Source organism: Zingiber officinale, chromosome 2B (genome assembly GCF_018446385.1).
Source record: "Zingiber officinale cultivar Zhangliang chromosome 2B, Zo_v1.1, whole genome shotgun sequence".
Taxonomy (NCBI): Eukaryota; Viridiplantae; Streptophyta; class Magnoliopsida; order Zingiberales; family Zingiberaceae; genus Zingiber; species Zingiber officinale.
Window position 1 is genome coordinate 4,685,239 of NC_055989.1, and position 13,474 is coordinate 4,698,712.

At 38.1% G+C, this 13,474-nt stretch overlaps 2 protein-coding genes across 3 annotated transcripts; one reads left to right on the forward strand and one right to left on the reverse strand.

Annotated features, from left to right (window-relative positions):
* The first annotated feature begins 1,448 nt into the window (after positions 1 to 1,448).
* On the forward strand, positions 1,449 to 6,283 carry LOC122045140 (type I inositol polyphosphate 5-phosphatase 4-like). Its single transcript, XM_042605225.1, has 12 exons — positions 1,449 to 2,805; positions 2,891 to 2,981; positions 3,052 to 3,120; positions 3,200 to 3,263; positions 3,335 to 3,439; positions 3,536 to 4,039; positions 4,125 to 4,266; positions 4,357 to 4,550; positions 4,660 to 4,768; positions 4,953 to 5,101; positions 5,176 to 5,548; positions 5,636 to 6,283. Exons 1-11 carry the CDS (start codon positions 2,776 to 2,778, stop codon positions 5,390 to 5,392), a joined length of 1,674 nt encoding a protein of 557 aa, XP_042461159.1. The 5' UTR covers positions 1,449 to 2,775; the 3' UTR covers positions 5,393 to 5,548; positions 5,636 to 6,283.
* Positions 6,284 to 7,826: 1,543 nt separating this feature from the next.
* On the reverse strand, positions 7,827 to 12,753 carry LOC122045141 (cationic amino acid transporter 2, vacuolar-like). 2 transcript variants are annotated; one of them, XM_042605226.1, is made up of 14 exons: positions 12,394 to 12,753; positions 11,859 to 12,060; positions 11,596 to 11,680; positions 10,486 to 10,626; positions 10,289 to 10,407; positions 10,118 to 10,214; positions 9,873 to 10,045; positions 9,710 to 9,776; positions 9,259 to 9,417; positions 8,890 to 9,160; positions 8,623 to 8,731; positions 8,338 to 8,453; positions 8,197 to 8,272; positions 7,827 to 8,118 (listed from the first exon to the last, which is right to left on the reverse strand). In XM_042605226.1, exons 1-14 carry the CDS (start codon positions 12,545 to 12,547, stop codon positions 7,965 to 7,967), a joined length of 1,923 nt encoding a protein of 640 aa, XP_042461160.1. In that variant the 5' UTR covers positions 12,548 to 12,753; the 3' UTR covers positions 7,827 to 7,964. The 2 variants fall into 2 exon arrangements, with proteins under 2 accessions (XP_042461160.1, XP_042461161.1); XM_042605227.1 differs by having other exon boundaries at positions 8,338 to 8,450; positions 12,394 to 12,752.
* Between the last annotated feature and the right edge of the window lie 721 nt (positions 12,754 to 13,474).

Genomic DNA, 13,474 nt, shown 5'->3' on the forward strand with positions numbered 1-13,474 from the left:
TTTTCTAAATAAATCCTTGAACTTTAACTAAATAAATGAATTCAACAATAGAAGATGATTTAATTTTATTGGACTAATAAGAGGCCCATAAGTCATTCTTGGGCCATGTTATTTCAAGCCCAGATTTTAGCCCAATAAAACCCTACATGAGAAAATAATTCAAATTACAATAATAGCCAATAATAACAACTATGGCGTAACGGTAAGGCATCCAAGTTATCACCTAGGTACCTGCGGTTCAAGCCCCAGCTATAGTGAATTTTTAGGAATTTCTTAATATGGCTTATATCCCTATTATATTATTATTTAAATAAATTTTATCTTATTTTATTATTATTAATCAAGTTTTTTTTATATTCCTCATTTAATATGAACATTTGTTATAGTTTTATATCGTTTAATTGGAGTATTTATTAATCGTCTAAGTATATATATATTTGTATCATCTTAACTATGACTTTTGAAAATTTCCCTCATAGGTGTAACCCCGATTTTTATCTTATTTTATTATTATTAATCAAGTTTTTTTTTTTGATATTCCTCATTTAATTAATATGAACATTTATTATAATTTTATATCGTTTAATTGGAGTATTTATTAGTCGTCTAAGTATATATTTGTATCATCTTAAATATGTCTTTTGAAAATTTCCCTCATAGGTGCAACCCCGGTTTTTTTCTAATATTTTTATTTTTTTTATGTTCATTCTGGTATGTCAGGACATTTACAACTCTCTATTCTTGTGTCATAACTTAACATACAATTCCACATAACATAATAGATTTAATCATCGTTTTATAAAATTTTCCTTTAAGTTAGAGGTCTTTTAGTATAAAAAAAACATAAAGTGTTCTTTCAAATTAAGTTAAAAAAATTCTCCTAAATTTGGTCGATAATTTTGATATGAAAGCTGTCTGAACATGAAAAAAAAAAAGATGATCATATACGAAATATCCAAATTTAATCTTCAAATTCAATTGAGATCACGCAGCATTTCATGGGTTAAATTACTCGAAAGTAAAATGATTTGCTTTGAAGATTTCATCCAAATATTCTATTTTTCTTCTAATCTAATAATACCTTTTTAAAAGTCGTTTTTTTAATATATATTATTATCGAAAATGGTAGATTTGATCTAGTTCGATAGGATCCTCCTACATTAATTATCGCAAGACCTTAAGATCAAGAATCTAACTTACTGTGTAGATCTAGCTAAAGCTGCTTTAGTTTAACCTCCTTTTTTCTCAATTATTTGCTCCTTTTGATGTGAAACTCCAAGAAAATGACTTGAGGGAAAGGCCAACCTCTATCAAATCGTTATGCGAGACTTCAGTCTATAAAGCTAAATAAGAAGGTCTTAAAGCTGAAAAAGAAAAGTGTTTGGAGAAGAAACTTTACTCCTTTGACTCTTCTTTCTCTCCCTCTCTATTTGTTTATATATTTATGTCTATATATTCTTCATAAGCTTCTCATGATGCAGAGCAAAAAGAAAAAAGAAAGCTTAATATTACAGTCATTCATATTAAACAAGTAGAGGATTGAATATGAAGTTTTGACATGACTGATGCATGGTTGTGAGGTGGAGGAGGTTGATGGAAGATCACAAGGAAGGGCATTCATGGCCTATTGATTGATCAGACAGTTTGATATGAAGGGCTACGTGCCTAGTAATTCTTTGGCAATTCTGAGGCAGCTTCTCCTCAGACAGTTCCCAAGATGGTTCGAGCAAGATCATGAGTGCCAGTGCAACTCACCTTAATTTATGGCCTTGAGGAGCTAAATCAAACAGGGTGTCTCCTATCTGCTCAGTGAAGGCCAGGCAGGAACCTGAATTCGAAGGACGCACGAACTGGTCTGCCCCTTAAATACAGCATTCGAGCAGCAGAGGAGCCCTACAGCCACGAGGAAGCTCGAGGTGGAGATGTTGTGGCAGTTGGTGCAGCAGTAGACAAGAACAGACAGCCCAGCGTTCTAGGAAACAATTGACTGCACGCAGAAAAGTGGCGAAGCTGTTCTAGACATTCCCCTTCCATTTAATGCAAAAGATAAACCAAAAACAGGAAGGGAAAAAAATCACATTTTTACGAGTAGAGAGACTTGTTTGCGATCAAACTATTCTATTGCGAGTAGAAAAATTCGATTTTTTTAAGCTAATAATCATCTCTCGAGGATCAGACGAGTCTTTGTCATTTGTGTTCTTCACTGGTTTTTGTTACTCCTGTAAAGGAACAGTGAGAAAAGAACAGCCAACTGACCGCGGGCAGGATTTTGAGGATGCAGGAGCAGAGTCAGCCTGGAGACAGGGACTGACGAGGGACGGGCAGCAGATGCGTAGTTGTCTACTCGTATTCTACGACTCTCTCTCTCTCTTGGACTCTTCTTACCAGCTTTGTTCTGGTTTTGGGGGAAGCAAAGTGCCTGGGAGGAAGAAGTCGAGGAGAGAGAAAGGCAGGTTTACGAGGGAGGATAAAGCTCCATGCTTCCGCTTTTTCTCCTCTTCAAATTGGACGCTTTGCTGTAGCGGAGTCCGAAAACAAGGCCTAGGCATTGGGGAGAGGGGAGGAAGGCAGTGCGCGCTCTCCCATTCGCTCTTCTTCCCTGAATCTGCGTCCACAATCACAGCTTTCCCCTTTCTTAGGATCCGTAGGCTTCGGATCCCTCTTTCTTTGCGGAAAAACTTCATCTTCTTCGTCGAAAAAAACCGGCCTTTTGCGCTTCTTCGACATCGACATCGGCATCAGCAGCGGTGTGCATGAAGGAGGACTTCTGGAACAATGAGAGATGACAGCTCGAGGAAAGACAAGGTTTTCTATCGCAGAAATGTTTGGTCTTCGAGAATTCTGATCTTGTTTTCTGATATATATATATATAATCTCGTTTTGATTGGAGAAGTCATCTTGGTCCAAGACGGTACGAAAATGGTTCGGCACCAAGAACAAACCTCAGCACTTCCACGCCGATGATGATGCGTTTGGAAGAGGTAGGCCTCGTATCCTGTTCTTGTTGCTGTTCTGTTCTCTCCCCCATTAACGATTCCGAGTTTTCATCAGAAGACGATGGGAAATGGAGTGCCAATTCAGCAGACATGGAGATAAACACAGCGAAGAAAAACAGAAGAGGTAAATACAATGTTGCCATCTCTCTTGTTCTGATCTTTTGACCACAAAAAAGTTAGTCATTTCCTTCCCGATTTCTCAGAGAGACAGTTCAAGAGGAACTCAGATGCTGACACAGCTCAAGTTGCAGATGTTCAGGATTACAAGTAATCAATTCTCTTGCTCCTTGCAACAATTTGCTTTCTGATATCTTATTGATGTGGTTTTTGGTTCATAGAATTTTTGTATCGACATGGAACGTTGGTGGCAAGTCCCCAACAAAGACTCTGAATCTTGAGGAATGGATCCATACATCACCACCTGCAGACATTTATGTTCTGGGGTTGGTTCTGCACTTCACTCAGCTAAATTTTGAGATGTTGAAGTAACATTTTGGTTAGTTCCTTTTTTTTATTCTTCTTCTTCTTCTCCTTTTCAGATTTCAAGAGATTGTTCCTCTCAATGCCGGCAACGTTCTCGGTTCAGAAGACAACATTCCGGCCAAGAAATGGCTGGCACTCATTAGAAAGACATTGAACACTCTTCCAGGCGCAGGTAATTGCGGCAGCTACCGTTTACCGTCTCCGATCCCCAATCCACTGGTTGAGCTAGATGCTGATTTTGAGGGATCCTCTACGAGGCACATGAATTCATCATTCTTCCATCAACCGTCGGTCCTCTACACGAGTCGTAGTTTGAGAATTGGTGATGATATCGCGGTAATGCAACCATGGTTGGATCGAAGGTATAGTGTTTGTGACCGGATGAGCATCGAGAGCAGGCCAAGCAACTTTGATCCCAATTTCAGTTATGGAGGCTCACCCTATGATGAGATTGGCAGGGGAGAATCACCTTATGCTGGTCTTTTCTCACCAATGCCATTTGCTTATGGAGCTCCACAGTATTTGGAAGAAACCGATACGTCCTCATCGGTTCACTCGAGGTGTTTGTTTCGATAATTCCATTGATTTACCTCTTCAGTGGTAGAAATCTTTATCTCAGAAAATGTCTTAATTCCTATGTTACAGTTCTAGATACTGCTTAGTTGCAAGTAAGCAGATGGTTGGCATATTCTTGACAATTTGGGTTCGAAGTGAAATTAGAACCGACATAACGAACTTGAAGGTCTCTTGTGTCGGAAGGGGACTAATGGGTTATCTCGGAAACAAGGTTAACATCTTGCTTCTTGCATCTTGCATCTTGCATTACACTGACTACTTTGTCTATTGGTACTAGCAAACTGTTTGTTTTCGTCTGCAGGGTTCGATAGCAATCAGCATGTGTTTGCATCGAACGAGCTTTTGCTTCGTCTGTAGTCATCTAACTTCAGGAGAGAAAGAAGGAGATGAGTTGCGGAGGAACTCAGATGTGATTGAGATATTAAGGAAAACAAAGTTTCCTCGAGTGCAGAAAGTGTTTGACGACAAGTCTCCCGAAACAATTCTTGATCATGAGTAGGATTAATCTTCACACTTTGCTATTCACTTGTTCATATTGCTCTCATGTGATCTGAAAGGAATGAATTGATGATAGTTTTCTCTTGTTATCATGTTCTTATTTCAGTCGCATTATATGGCTCGGCGACTTGAACTACCGTATTGCACTTTCGTATCAATCAGCAAAAGCTCTAGTTGAGATGCACAACTGGAGAGCATTGTTGCAAAGGGATCAGGTAGTTGGCCAATTCTTTCATAAGTGTTGTTTAAGTGGTAGCTTTTACTTTCTTAGTGTTGCTTTGAACTAATTTGATTGATCAAAAGTATGTGGATTCTCCCTGAGAGGGCAAAATGACTCCTTGTGGACTAGTTAAAAGCTATGAATCTTCTAAACTCAATACATTTTTTGTAAAAAAACAGCTTCGAATAGAGCAACGGTGCGGCCGTGTCTTCCAAGGATGGAAAGAAGGAAGGATATCCTTTCCCCCCACCTACAAATATTCAAACAACTCCGACCGATATGCCGGTGAAGACATACACCGTAAAGAGAAGAGGCGAACACCGGCATGGTAGTGTTATAATTCTTCTTTGGCATAACTTTCTCAAGTTGATCTAGTCTCTTAGCTAAGCAAGATCTTTTTAGGTGTGATCGCATATTATGGCATGGACAAGGCCTTACTCAGCTAGCTTATTTACACGGCGAGTCGAGATTTTCCGACCATAGACCAGTACATAGCATTTTCACCGCGGAGGTCGAAACAGTCAACCGCAATAGAATCAAAAGCACGAGCTCTAGCTCTCGGGTTGAGGTGGAAGAACTATTGCCATACTCTCATGGTTTCGCGGAAACTTACTATTAATTCATTGGCACAAACCACAAATCAAGGTCCCAAACCTTTTTCTTCATCAAAAACAATCCCTTTATGCACAAATCATAGAAGAATCACTCGGTATACTGATCAAAAACATCCCTTTATGCACAAATTATACAAGAATCACTCAAGCAAAGAAAGCAGGTGCTTATTATCTGTTTGTCAAATTTGTTCTTTTTTTTTTCCTTTAAATTTCTCAACTGAATGTTGCTCCTTTTTTCATGAAAACAGCAAGGGATTCAAACCAAAGCAGTATCAACAACTGAGCTCATTTCTGCTTGCTGACTGCCAGAAAAGATGCAAGAGGCCAGTTCCAGGCTTCCACCATAGAATTTTGCTGGCCACAAGATAACCAGATTTGTTTCTTCTTTTTTTTTCACTGGCAAGTCACTTGGCAGTTCCATTGAGTTGATCAAGGAAGATGCCCCAATAAAAGCAACCACTGGTGCCTTTCCCAAGAACTGCCAAGTGGTGTGTCAGTATAGTTTAAGCATTGATGTCTGAGAAAGAGTGCAGGAATATGTTTTTCAATAAAGAATGAGAGGATTGAGACAATTCATTGTAGGCAGAGAGTTCTTTCTGTTGAATATGCTGAAGAAAGGTGGTCAGTTCTGAGTAGACTCATTGCCACTGTCATAAAGAATTAGCAGTTGATGATTTGGTGGATAGTGTTCTTGAGCTTTTTCTTGGAAACAAACTGGAAAAGGGATGAAGATGGAGATAGCAGATCTGGTTGGGGAACTTGCAGACATGAGCTCAAGGACCCCTAAAATTAGGCAGAGGGAATAGGATATCTGAATATTTAATGTGAGTGTCAGTCAAAAGGAATGGAGTATCAGCCTTTAGAGGGAGGAATAAATTTGGTGTTTAATAATAATAAAAATAATAATTAATCAGATTAAATAACATCGAGTCTGAGTGGTTGATCCGACTCCACGGAAGTTATCAAGATAAATCAGGAAGCACTTTGTAGCAGACGGCCGAGAATTTCAATATCCTTTGTAAATCTCATTTGGAAGAAAAATACATCGTAACTGAAAATTAAATCGTGGATATATAGGAGACAACTGAATGTCTTGACCGCTGCATCATAGCTCCGAAGGTTGATGTTGACTTGATAAGAATTTAATTATGCTTGCTCATTAATTAAATGAACAATAATTAAAAAAATAAATTTGAATACAATAATATTCATTATGTTAATTAATAAAACTCTTATAATAGATATTAATATGATAGATAAATAAATAAATTTATCTTATCAAACTTAATAATCAATTAAATAAATTTAAAATATAAAACTTTTAAACAATCAAATAAATTTATAAATTTAGAATTCTATAATTTAAATGAATGAAACTAAAGTTAAATTTAAAACAAACTTATAAACAAAGAAATCAAATCAAACTTAATAATAATTTCAACACTTTGATTCATTTAAAACTTAACTTGATTTGATTATTTTATCAAACAAATTTAAATATCATAAAAAATAATTAATTAGATTTGTAACATTTAGGATGATCAACCCGATCCCATAAAAAATTTTCACCACTGTAAAAATAAATCAAAAAAATACACATAAAAATTCATTTTGACAATCAACATTCTTAAATTTACTATCGATTATGAAAAAAAAATTCTCAATAATACCTCACAACTAAATATCGATCTCTAGATTCCTAATCTTGGAGAACTTAACCATAACACCCTACCTCCGAGCACAAGTTTAAACATCACAAATTTGATCCCAATTAATTTGAGACTGTGTTCATTAAATGCTGGGGAGATCAATAACAAAGGTGAGTGTCTCACAGCTTGATCCATACACAACTAGGCTGAAGGTATTTTTGCTTAAATGGTTAGCCGTTGTGATTACATTATAAGGTCATTATTTAATCAAAATTTGAATATCGAATATACTCCTAGTCAACCGTCACTCGTCGATCGCCCGTCGGCCGTCACCCGTCCACCGCCCGCCGTCGCCGCTATCGATCGCCGGACGCCATCACCGTTGCCGATCGTCGGACATCGTTGTCGGTCGCCGCCGCCGCCGCCACCGGTCGCCCGCCGCCGCCGGTGGTCACCCGTCAACGCCGTCGCCGTCGCCGATCGCCGACAGCCGCAAACTTCGACATAGGTGCAACGACCGTCGGTAGAAATCACAGGATATTTTTATCATTTTATAATAATATGAATTATATTATTTATAAAAAATAATGGATACCAAACAAAAGAATATAATCATCCTTGTAATCAAAGATTACATACATTATTAATTATATTACCTAATGTAATCAAGATTACATTACATTACATTACAAATTTAATTACATTACAAGTTCGATTACATTACATCCAACCAAACATAACCATAATATATTAAATTGTTAAAAAATATATCAAAAATAGAAAAAGTCAATTTAAAAATGTATATAAAAATTATCTTTCTTCTCTGTTTTTGTTTAACAAACCATTTGCACTGGTTTAGGAGGTAGCAACAACTATATATGTTACAGCTCCTCTTCTTTCATAAGAACATGGTTGTGATGTTCCTACTCTATGCTACGAACTCTGAGGCTTTGAATATTTCATCCACATGTGCCCCGGGCACGTAAACAACACCGGTCAGTGAGCTCCGGGTTCGCCCGTAGAACAAGTACACGACGATCCCCAACAGCAGCCACACCGAAACACGGAGCCATGTGCCAGCACTATCATCAAACACACAATCAAACATGATGAGAGAGTGAGATTATCGCAAGACCGTTGTCGGGCAAGTATAGCCTTACCTGAGATTTACCAGTAGATATGTGTTAACGAGGATGCAACAAACGGGAAGAAACGGTACAAAGGGGCAAATGAAACCTGCAGAGACCACCAAAATATTGTAACTTATCGGAATGTGGAGGACAACATTGTAGGTAGTGTACCTCCGGCGTGCCCAAAGCTGTGGCGAGCATTGTCTTGGCCAATCCAGTAAAGCGCAAACAAACCAGCGAGAAGAAGCAAGCCACTGGCTGAGCATGCAGTGTAGCGTAGGAAACTACTAAGACACACGATTGGAAGGTCGTTAGGAATTGCTTATGTATATGAATTGTATAGTTCATTCAAATTCGGTCATTTCGTGATCGCTAATAGTCGTAAATAGTTCACTAGGACTACCAAGAGATGCATGAAGATGACCAGGATTCATCACTAGTATCTGAATTACTTACTCAGGCAAGAATGAGTAAGAAGCTGATATAGTGAGGATAAGCACTCCGGCACATACAAATGCTATGCTCCAAGCTGCTTTCTGCCGCCGAGCTTCTTCGTTCAAATTCTCTACAACGAAACAATGGCAGCAACTAATGCAGGCAAGAAATGCAAATGATGTTTGCTAAACATAAGTTGCATAATCATGAGGATACTGACATATGACATTGGCAATTAATGAAGAAGTTTATAGTTCAGAGATTTAATAGATTTTGAGTCATAATTACCTTTACTAGTTTCCTTCACGATCAGAGGATAATCAAATGATTCTTTAGAGATAGCTTCAGATATATCATCATCTTCTTGGTCATGTTTACTGCAGGTAATTTCAGAAGGAGCGGCATTTTCCTCATTATTTTGAGAATTATGGCAAAATGAAACTGAATCGATCGATTCCCGGAGAGAAGACGGCAGAGGAACCTCGCTTGGAGGAACATATCTCAGTATCAAGATTGAAACGGCAACTATGGTGAATGCAAGAAGTGTGCCAACACTGACCTATGCATTACAGAGTATACAAAATGCAGGGTGGTTAGTAGCTCTATGAAAGTTTGCACACCTACGCAAAGAACATAGGAGAGCCTAAAGTTATTTACCATTCCAGCTAATTGTGAAACGTCCATAAAGAATGTTAGGGATGACGCGAAGACCCCGGTTACAATCGTGCTCTTCACCGGTACTTTTGTGTGCTCATTAACATCAGAGAAAAATGATGGCAACAATCCATCTCTAGACATTGCCATTAGTATTCTAGGCTGGCAAAAAAAAAACATACAGAATTCAGAATATTAGTACATCGAAAACCATGACTAGTTACAGAGTTCAAATAAATATATTTGGTATGAAAAACAGTGTTGACGATCGCCAAAGTACCAATTGAATCTAGAAGTGACAATTCTTCACCTGTTGTTAAAAGAACCTACTCATCTTACTAAAAAAAGGTATTATATTTATACAATGTAAAATCATTTGTTTGATCATTTATGTTTCGGTCCTCGTCAAGTATTGGCGTAGGCTAGAATGCTCATTTATACATGTTTGGAGCACCTGTGGGAGCATTGAACCCATCAAAGCTGAGCAAAGTGCGAGACAAGCGCCCGATGTGATTATGTACCTGATTATCAAGAAGTCAAAGAAAAACAAAATCATGAAGGAAGGAGGAGAACATTACAGAATGACTATCAGGGAGATGCATGAGCAAGTAACTTACACTGCCCAGTGAACATCGTTCTTCGCAAATGCAGATGATATTGGAGTGTCAGGGTCCAAAGCAAAATATGGAACCAAGCCAACTACAACCATGGAGACCATCATATACAAGGAACAACATATGGTCAAAGCAGTTGCTATACCTAAAGGCAAGTCTCTTTGAGGATTCTTAACCTGCATAAACACGATGAACAATTAAGCATCGTGTACATCAGGATCACTAAAAGTAAAATAAATAAATCTAACCTCCTCAGCAGTGCTGGCAACAGAATCAAATCCTATGAATGCAAAGAAGACAGTTGCTGAACCAGCAAGCACTCCATTTACACCATAAGGGAAATACCTGAAACTTTACAATACACCATGAGAACTAGAATTAATTAAAATCTTTGAATGGAATGTTTAGTCATAAATTACCCGCCAGTTACACTATATCCAACCCATCCAGTCTGGAAGCAGATATATCCACCAGCAATGATGACAAATAACAGGACGCAGACATTTAGAGTAGTGACAATTCCTTGTACAAATGTGCTCTGCATTGTAAAGCATCAAAAGTTAAGAAAGCAAACTGCATAAGATTAGCATCGAAAGCCTGGCTGTTAGTGGCATACCTCCTTTATTCCTAAGCAGAGTAATATAGTTACAATCAGCACTAGAGAAGCGGCACAGGGATCAACTACAATATCGGTGCCTGGTATCTGAACACGTGCCAAAAATGAAGGCAGACTATCTTTTCCTCCAAAAACTAATGCCTGAGATCGATATTGTCAAGAGAACCAAGAGTCAAGGTATTTTTTTGGCATTATCATCATTTCTCCAAGAATTTCAGATGTTAAACATATTAACGCATTGTTTATATTTGTTAAAAGAAGCATTCAACAAAGTTGAGAGAAAACACACAAATGTTATTTGTTGAACTTTACAAGTTATTTATCGAGTAAGACAACAAACAAAAGAATATATAGACAAGACAAACAATTTGCATATGATGTTGCAAAAATATCAGTATAACAAAGGACTATGTTGTAATGTGAATACAAGTCACAAGTGATAGAGTTACTTGGAGTGTAACAAAAGAATTCCCGAAAATACTAACTTTTCATCAAATTCTAGTTGTTTTACATTGGCATAGATGATCCTACCAACGATATTCAAGCTCAACTTTCATGGTATCAATGAACGTTGAGAGTGCTAAATATATTGAAACTCAAAGCTAATCATGAATGCTTGAGTTATAGAGAAAAACTTTAGAAACTACAGTTTTAAAGTAAATTAAACCTCATTATATAAGATTCTTTCAATAATAAGAATTGAAAGATATCTAGACCTATTGTTCAACTAGGAGATGTAGAGATTGGGACATGCTGATGCAGATATCATTAAGAAGATAAAAACGCTAGTTAGTTGAAATGAAGGGAGCTATTGAAGTCTTGTGTGATTGTTATGTGCTCCTTGAGTTAAAAGAAAATTTATGGATTGTTGTTTAGTTGGTCATACTTTATGGATAGAAATATTGGGCAAATACAGAATAGCATGTATAAAAAGTTGATATAGCAACAATCAAATTGTTAAAATGGATATGTGAGATTCCTATAACAGATAAAAACGCAACCGTAGATATCCAAGAACATTGTTATATTTTACAAATGGCATATCTGTCATTCTAAATGAGTAACCAATCAACTTAGATAAAAAGCTCAAGGTAATGGAAACTCACTAACCAAGTTTGGAGATATGCCACGAGCAACAGCTGCTCCGCCAATGGAATACTCAAGAATTAAAGCCCAGCCAACAATCCAAGCAACCCTGACAAGAAAGATAACAAACATGAATTACCAACTAGCTTATGTCTGATAAATCAGCACATTCCCCCGATTTTGAAGCTCGAGTAATGCCAGAACTAGTTTAACTAAAATATCTTGCAATGATTCCTTCAGTAATAACACAAATTTGATTTTGCTATTGTAAAGAATTAAATAATCACCCTTCTCCAACACAAATGTATGAATAATGGTAGGCGCTTCCTGCAGAAGGGCAGCGACTTGAAAGCTCCGCGTAGCAGAAAGCTGAAAGAGCAGCTGCTATCCCAGCTATCAGAAAGGAGATGGTGAGAGCTGGTCCTGAATGCTCTCTGGCAGCAGTGCCAACAAGAACATAGACTCCAGCACCTATAGTCGTGCCAACACCTGTACAGATAGGAAGAAGAACAATTATGGCATCAAAATCTAAGGTGATCAAAAGTCGATTTCACGCTAGAAAACAAACAGAATATATAATTGTGTGTCAGACATCAACTTCCCTTAAAAGGAATTCGTTGACGAATTTAGCGACTGCAGGAAATATGACCATTTTTTTTAACCTTCCAGCGAAATCAATAACTAAACGACTAAAAGCATCAAAACTACTATTTTTAGGGCAAAAAGGAAGCAGAGTAACATATCACTCGAGTAGAAATCCAACTGCAAAAAACGAGCTTAGACTTGAAGCAAAGGAAGGACAAAAAGAATGGACGTGCTTACCTATGACCACAAGCTGAGGAACCGACAACGCCTTGGCGAGCTGGTGTCCTCCGCCAGTCCGATTAGAGTCTACCTGTTTCCGCCTCGTCAGGAAGCGGAACCCCACCCCGGAGTCTGCTCTCTCCTCCGCCGCCCCCTCCCTGAATTCCATCATAGAAAAGCACAATTTTGTATTATTATTATCGATAATCGAGATCAAACAGATCCCGCCCCAACAAAGATTGGAGCTTTTTTTGTGCCCCTGGCAGAAGGTAGGAGGGAGAGAGAGAGGGAGGAGACCAGGGAGAAGAAATCGAATTCCTCTCCCTCACTTATTAGTCCTTCCTCTTCTTCCCACCGCCTCCGTGCAAGGAGAGCTCTCCGCCGCCGTCTTGTAGGGGAAGGACGAGTTTATTAATCTTACTAGGATCCCCCCCAATCTCCCTTGCCACCCAAGACGAACAACGCCGCATCACTGCCGTCCAGGTTGATGGAACTCGGCGCTCACCGTTCACGTACACCGAATGAACAGCGGATCGTCGCAAGACTTGGCACGGCACATGGAAGGGGATCCGAAGATCATGGAAGAGGCAACGACTGTCGTCTCTCCCAATCGATGCGGATCAGTGGGTCCCACTTAATCATATCCGTCGTCATTCTCCAGCTGGAAAGCCTTGCCGGCTGTCAAGTTCGGTGAATTTTATTTGGCTAAGGATCGAGTGGTCTCCCGAATCTTCCAGCTCCCCCTTCTGGTCAATTTCCATGAAAATGCTTATACTTCTACGTTTTCGCACGTATTTTAATAAATTTATTTATAAAATATTAAACTAAATAATATCGAATTTGAAAAGACTGATTCAACCTTATTAAAATTTCTTATGACTACTAACGTAGATTAAAAAGTACAATAAATAATCATAAATAATCTAGAAGTTTAACATCCCATAATTATTCAATCTAATTGAAAGAAAACTTTTTATAAATACATCGTAATTGAGTATTGAACCATGATGTATGAGTGAAAACTTGAAGCTTATTACACCTTGCTTTATAAATTTATTTGTTATGACCTAGAGTTGTCAGAAATGAATCAAATATATCG

Excerpts from the sequence above, each read along its gene's own strand:
- LOC122045140 (XM_042605225.1), top strand. The coding sequence starts at position 2,776 with ATGAGAGATGACAGCTCGAGGAAAGACAAG. Across the intron at positions 3,121-3,199 it reads AGCGAAGAAAAACAGAAGAG|AGAGACAGTTCAAGAGGAAC; the intron begins GTAAATACAATG and ends CCGATTTCTCAG. Across the intron at positions 4,267-4,356 it reads TGGGTTATCTCGGAAACAAG|GGTTCGATAGCAATCAGCAT; the intron begins GTTAACATCTTG and ends TTTCGTCTGCAG.
- LOC122045141 (XM_042605226.1), bottom strand. The coding sequence starts at position 12,547 with ATGATGGAATTCAGGGAGGGGGCGGCGGAGGAGAGAGCAGACTCCGGG. Across the intron at positions 10,627-11,595 it reads GTGGCATATCTCCAAACTTG|GCATTAGTTTTTGGAGGAAA; the intron begins GTTAGTGAGTTT and ends TATCGATCTCAG. Across the intron at positions 8,454-8,622 it reads TCTTACTCATTCTTGCCTGA|TAGTTTCCTACGCTACACTG; the intron begins GTAAGTAATTCA and ends CGTGTGTCTTAG.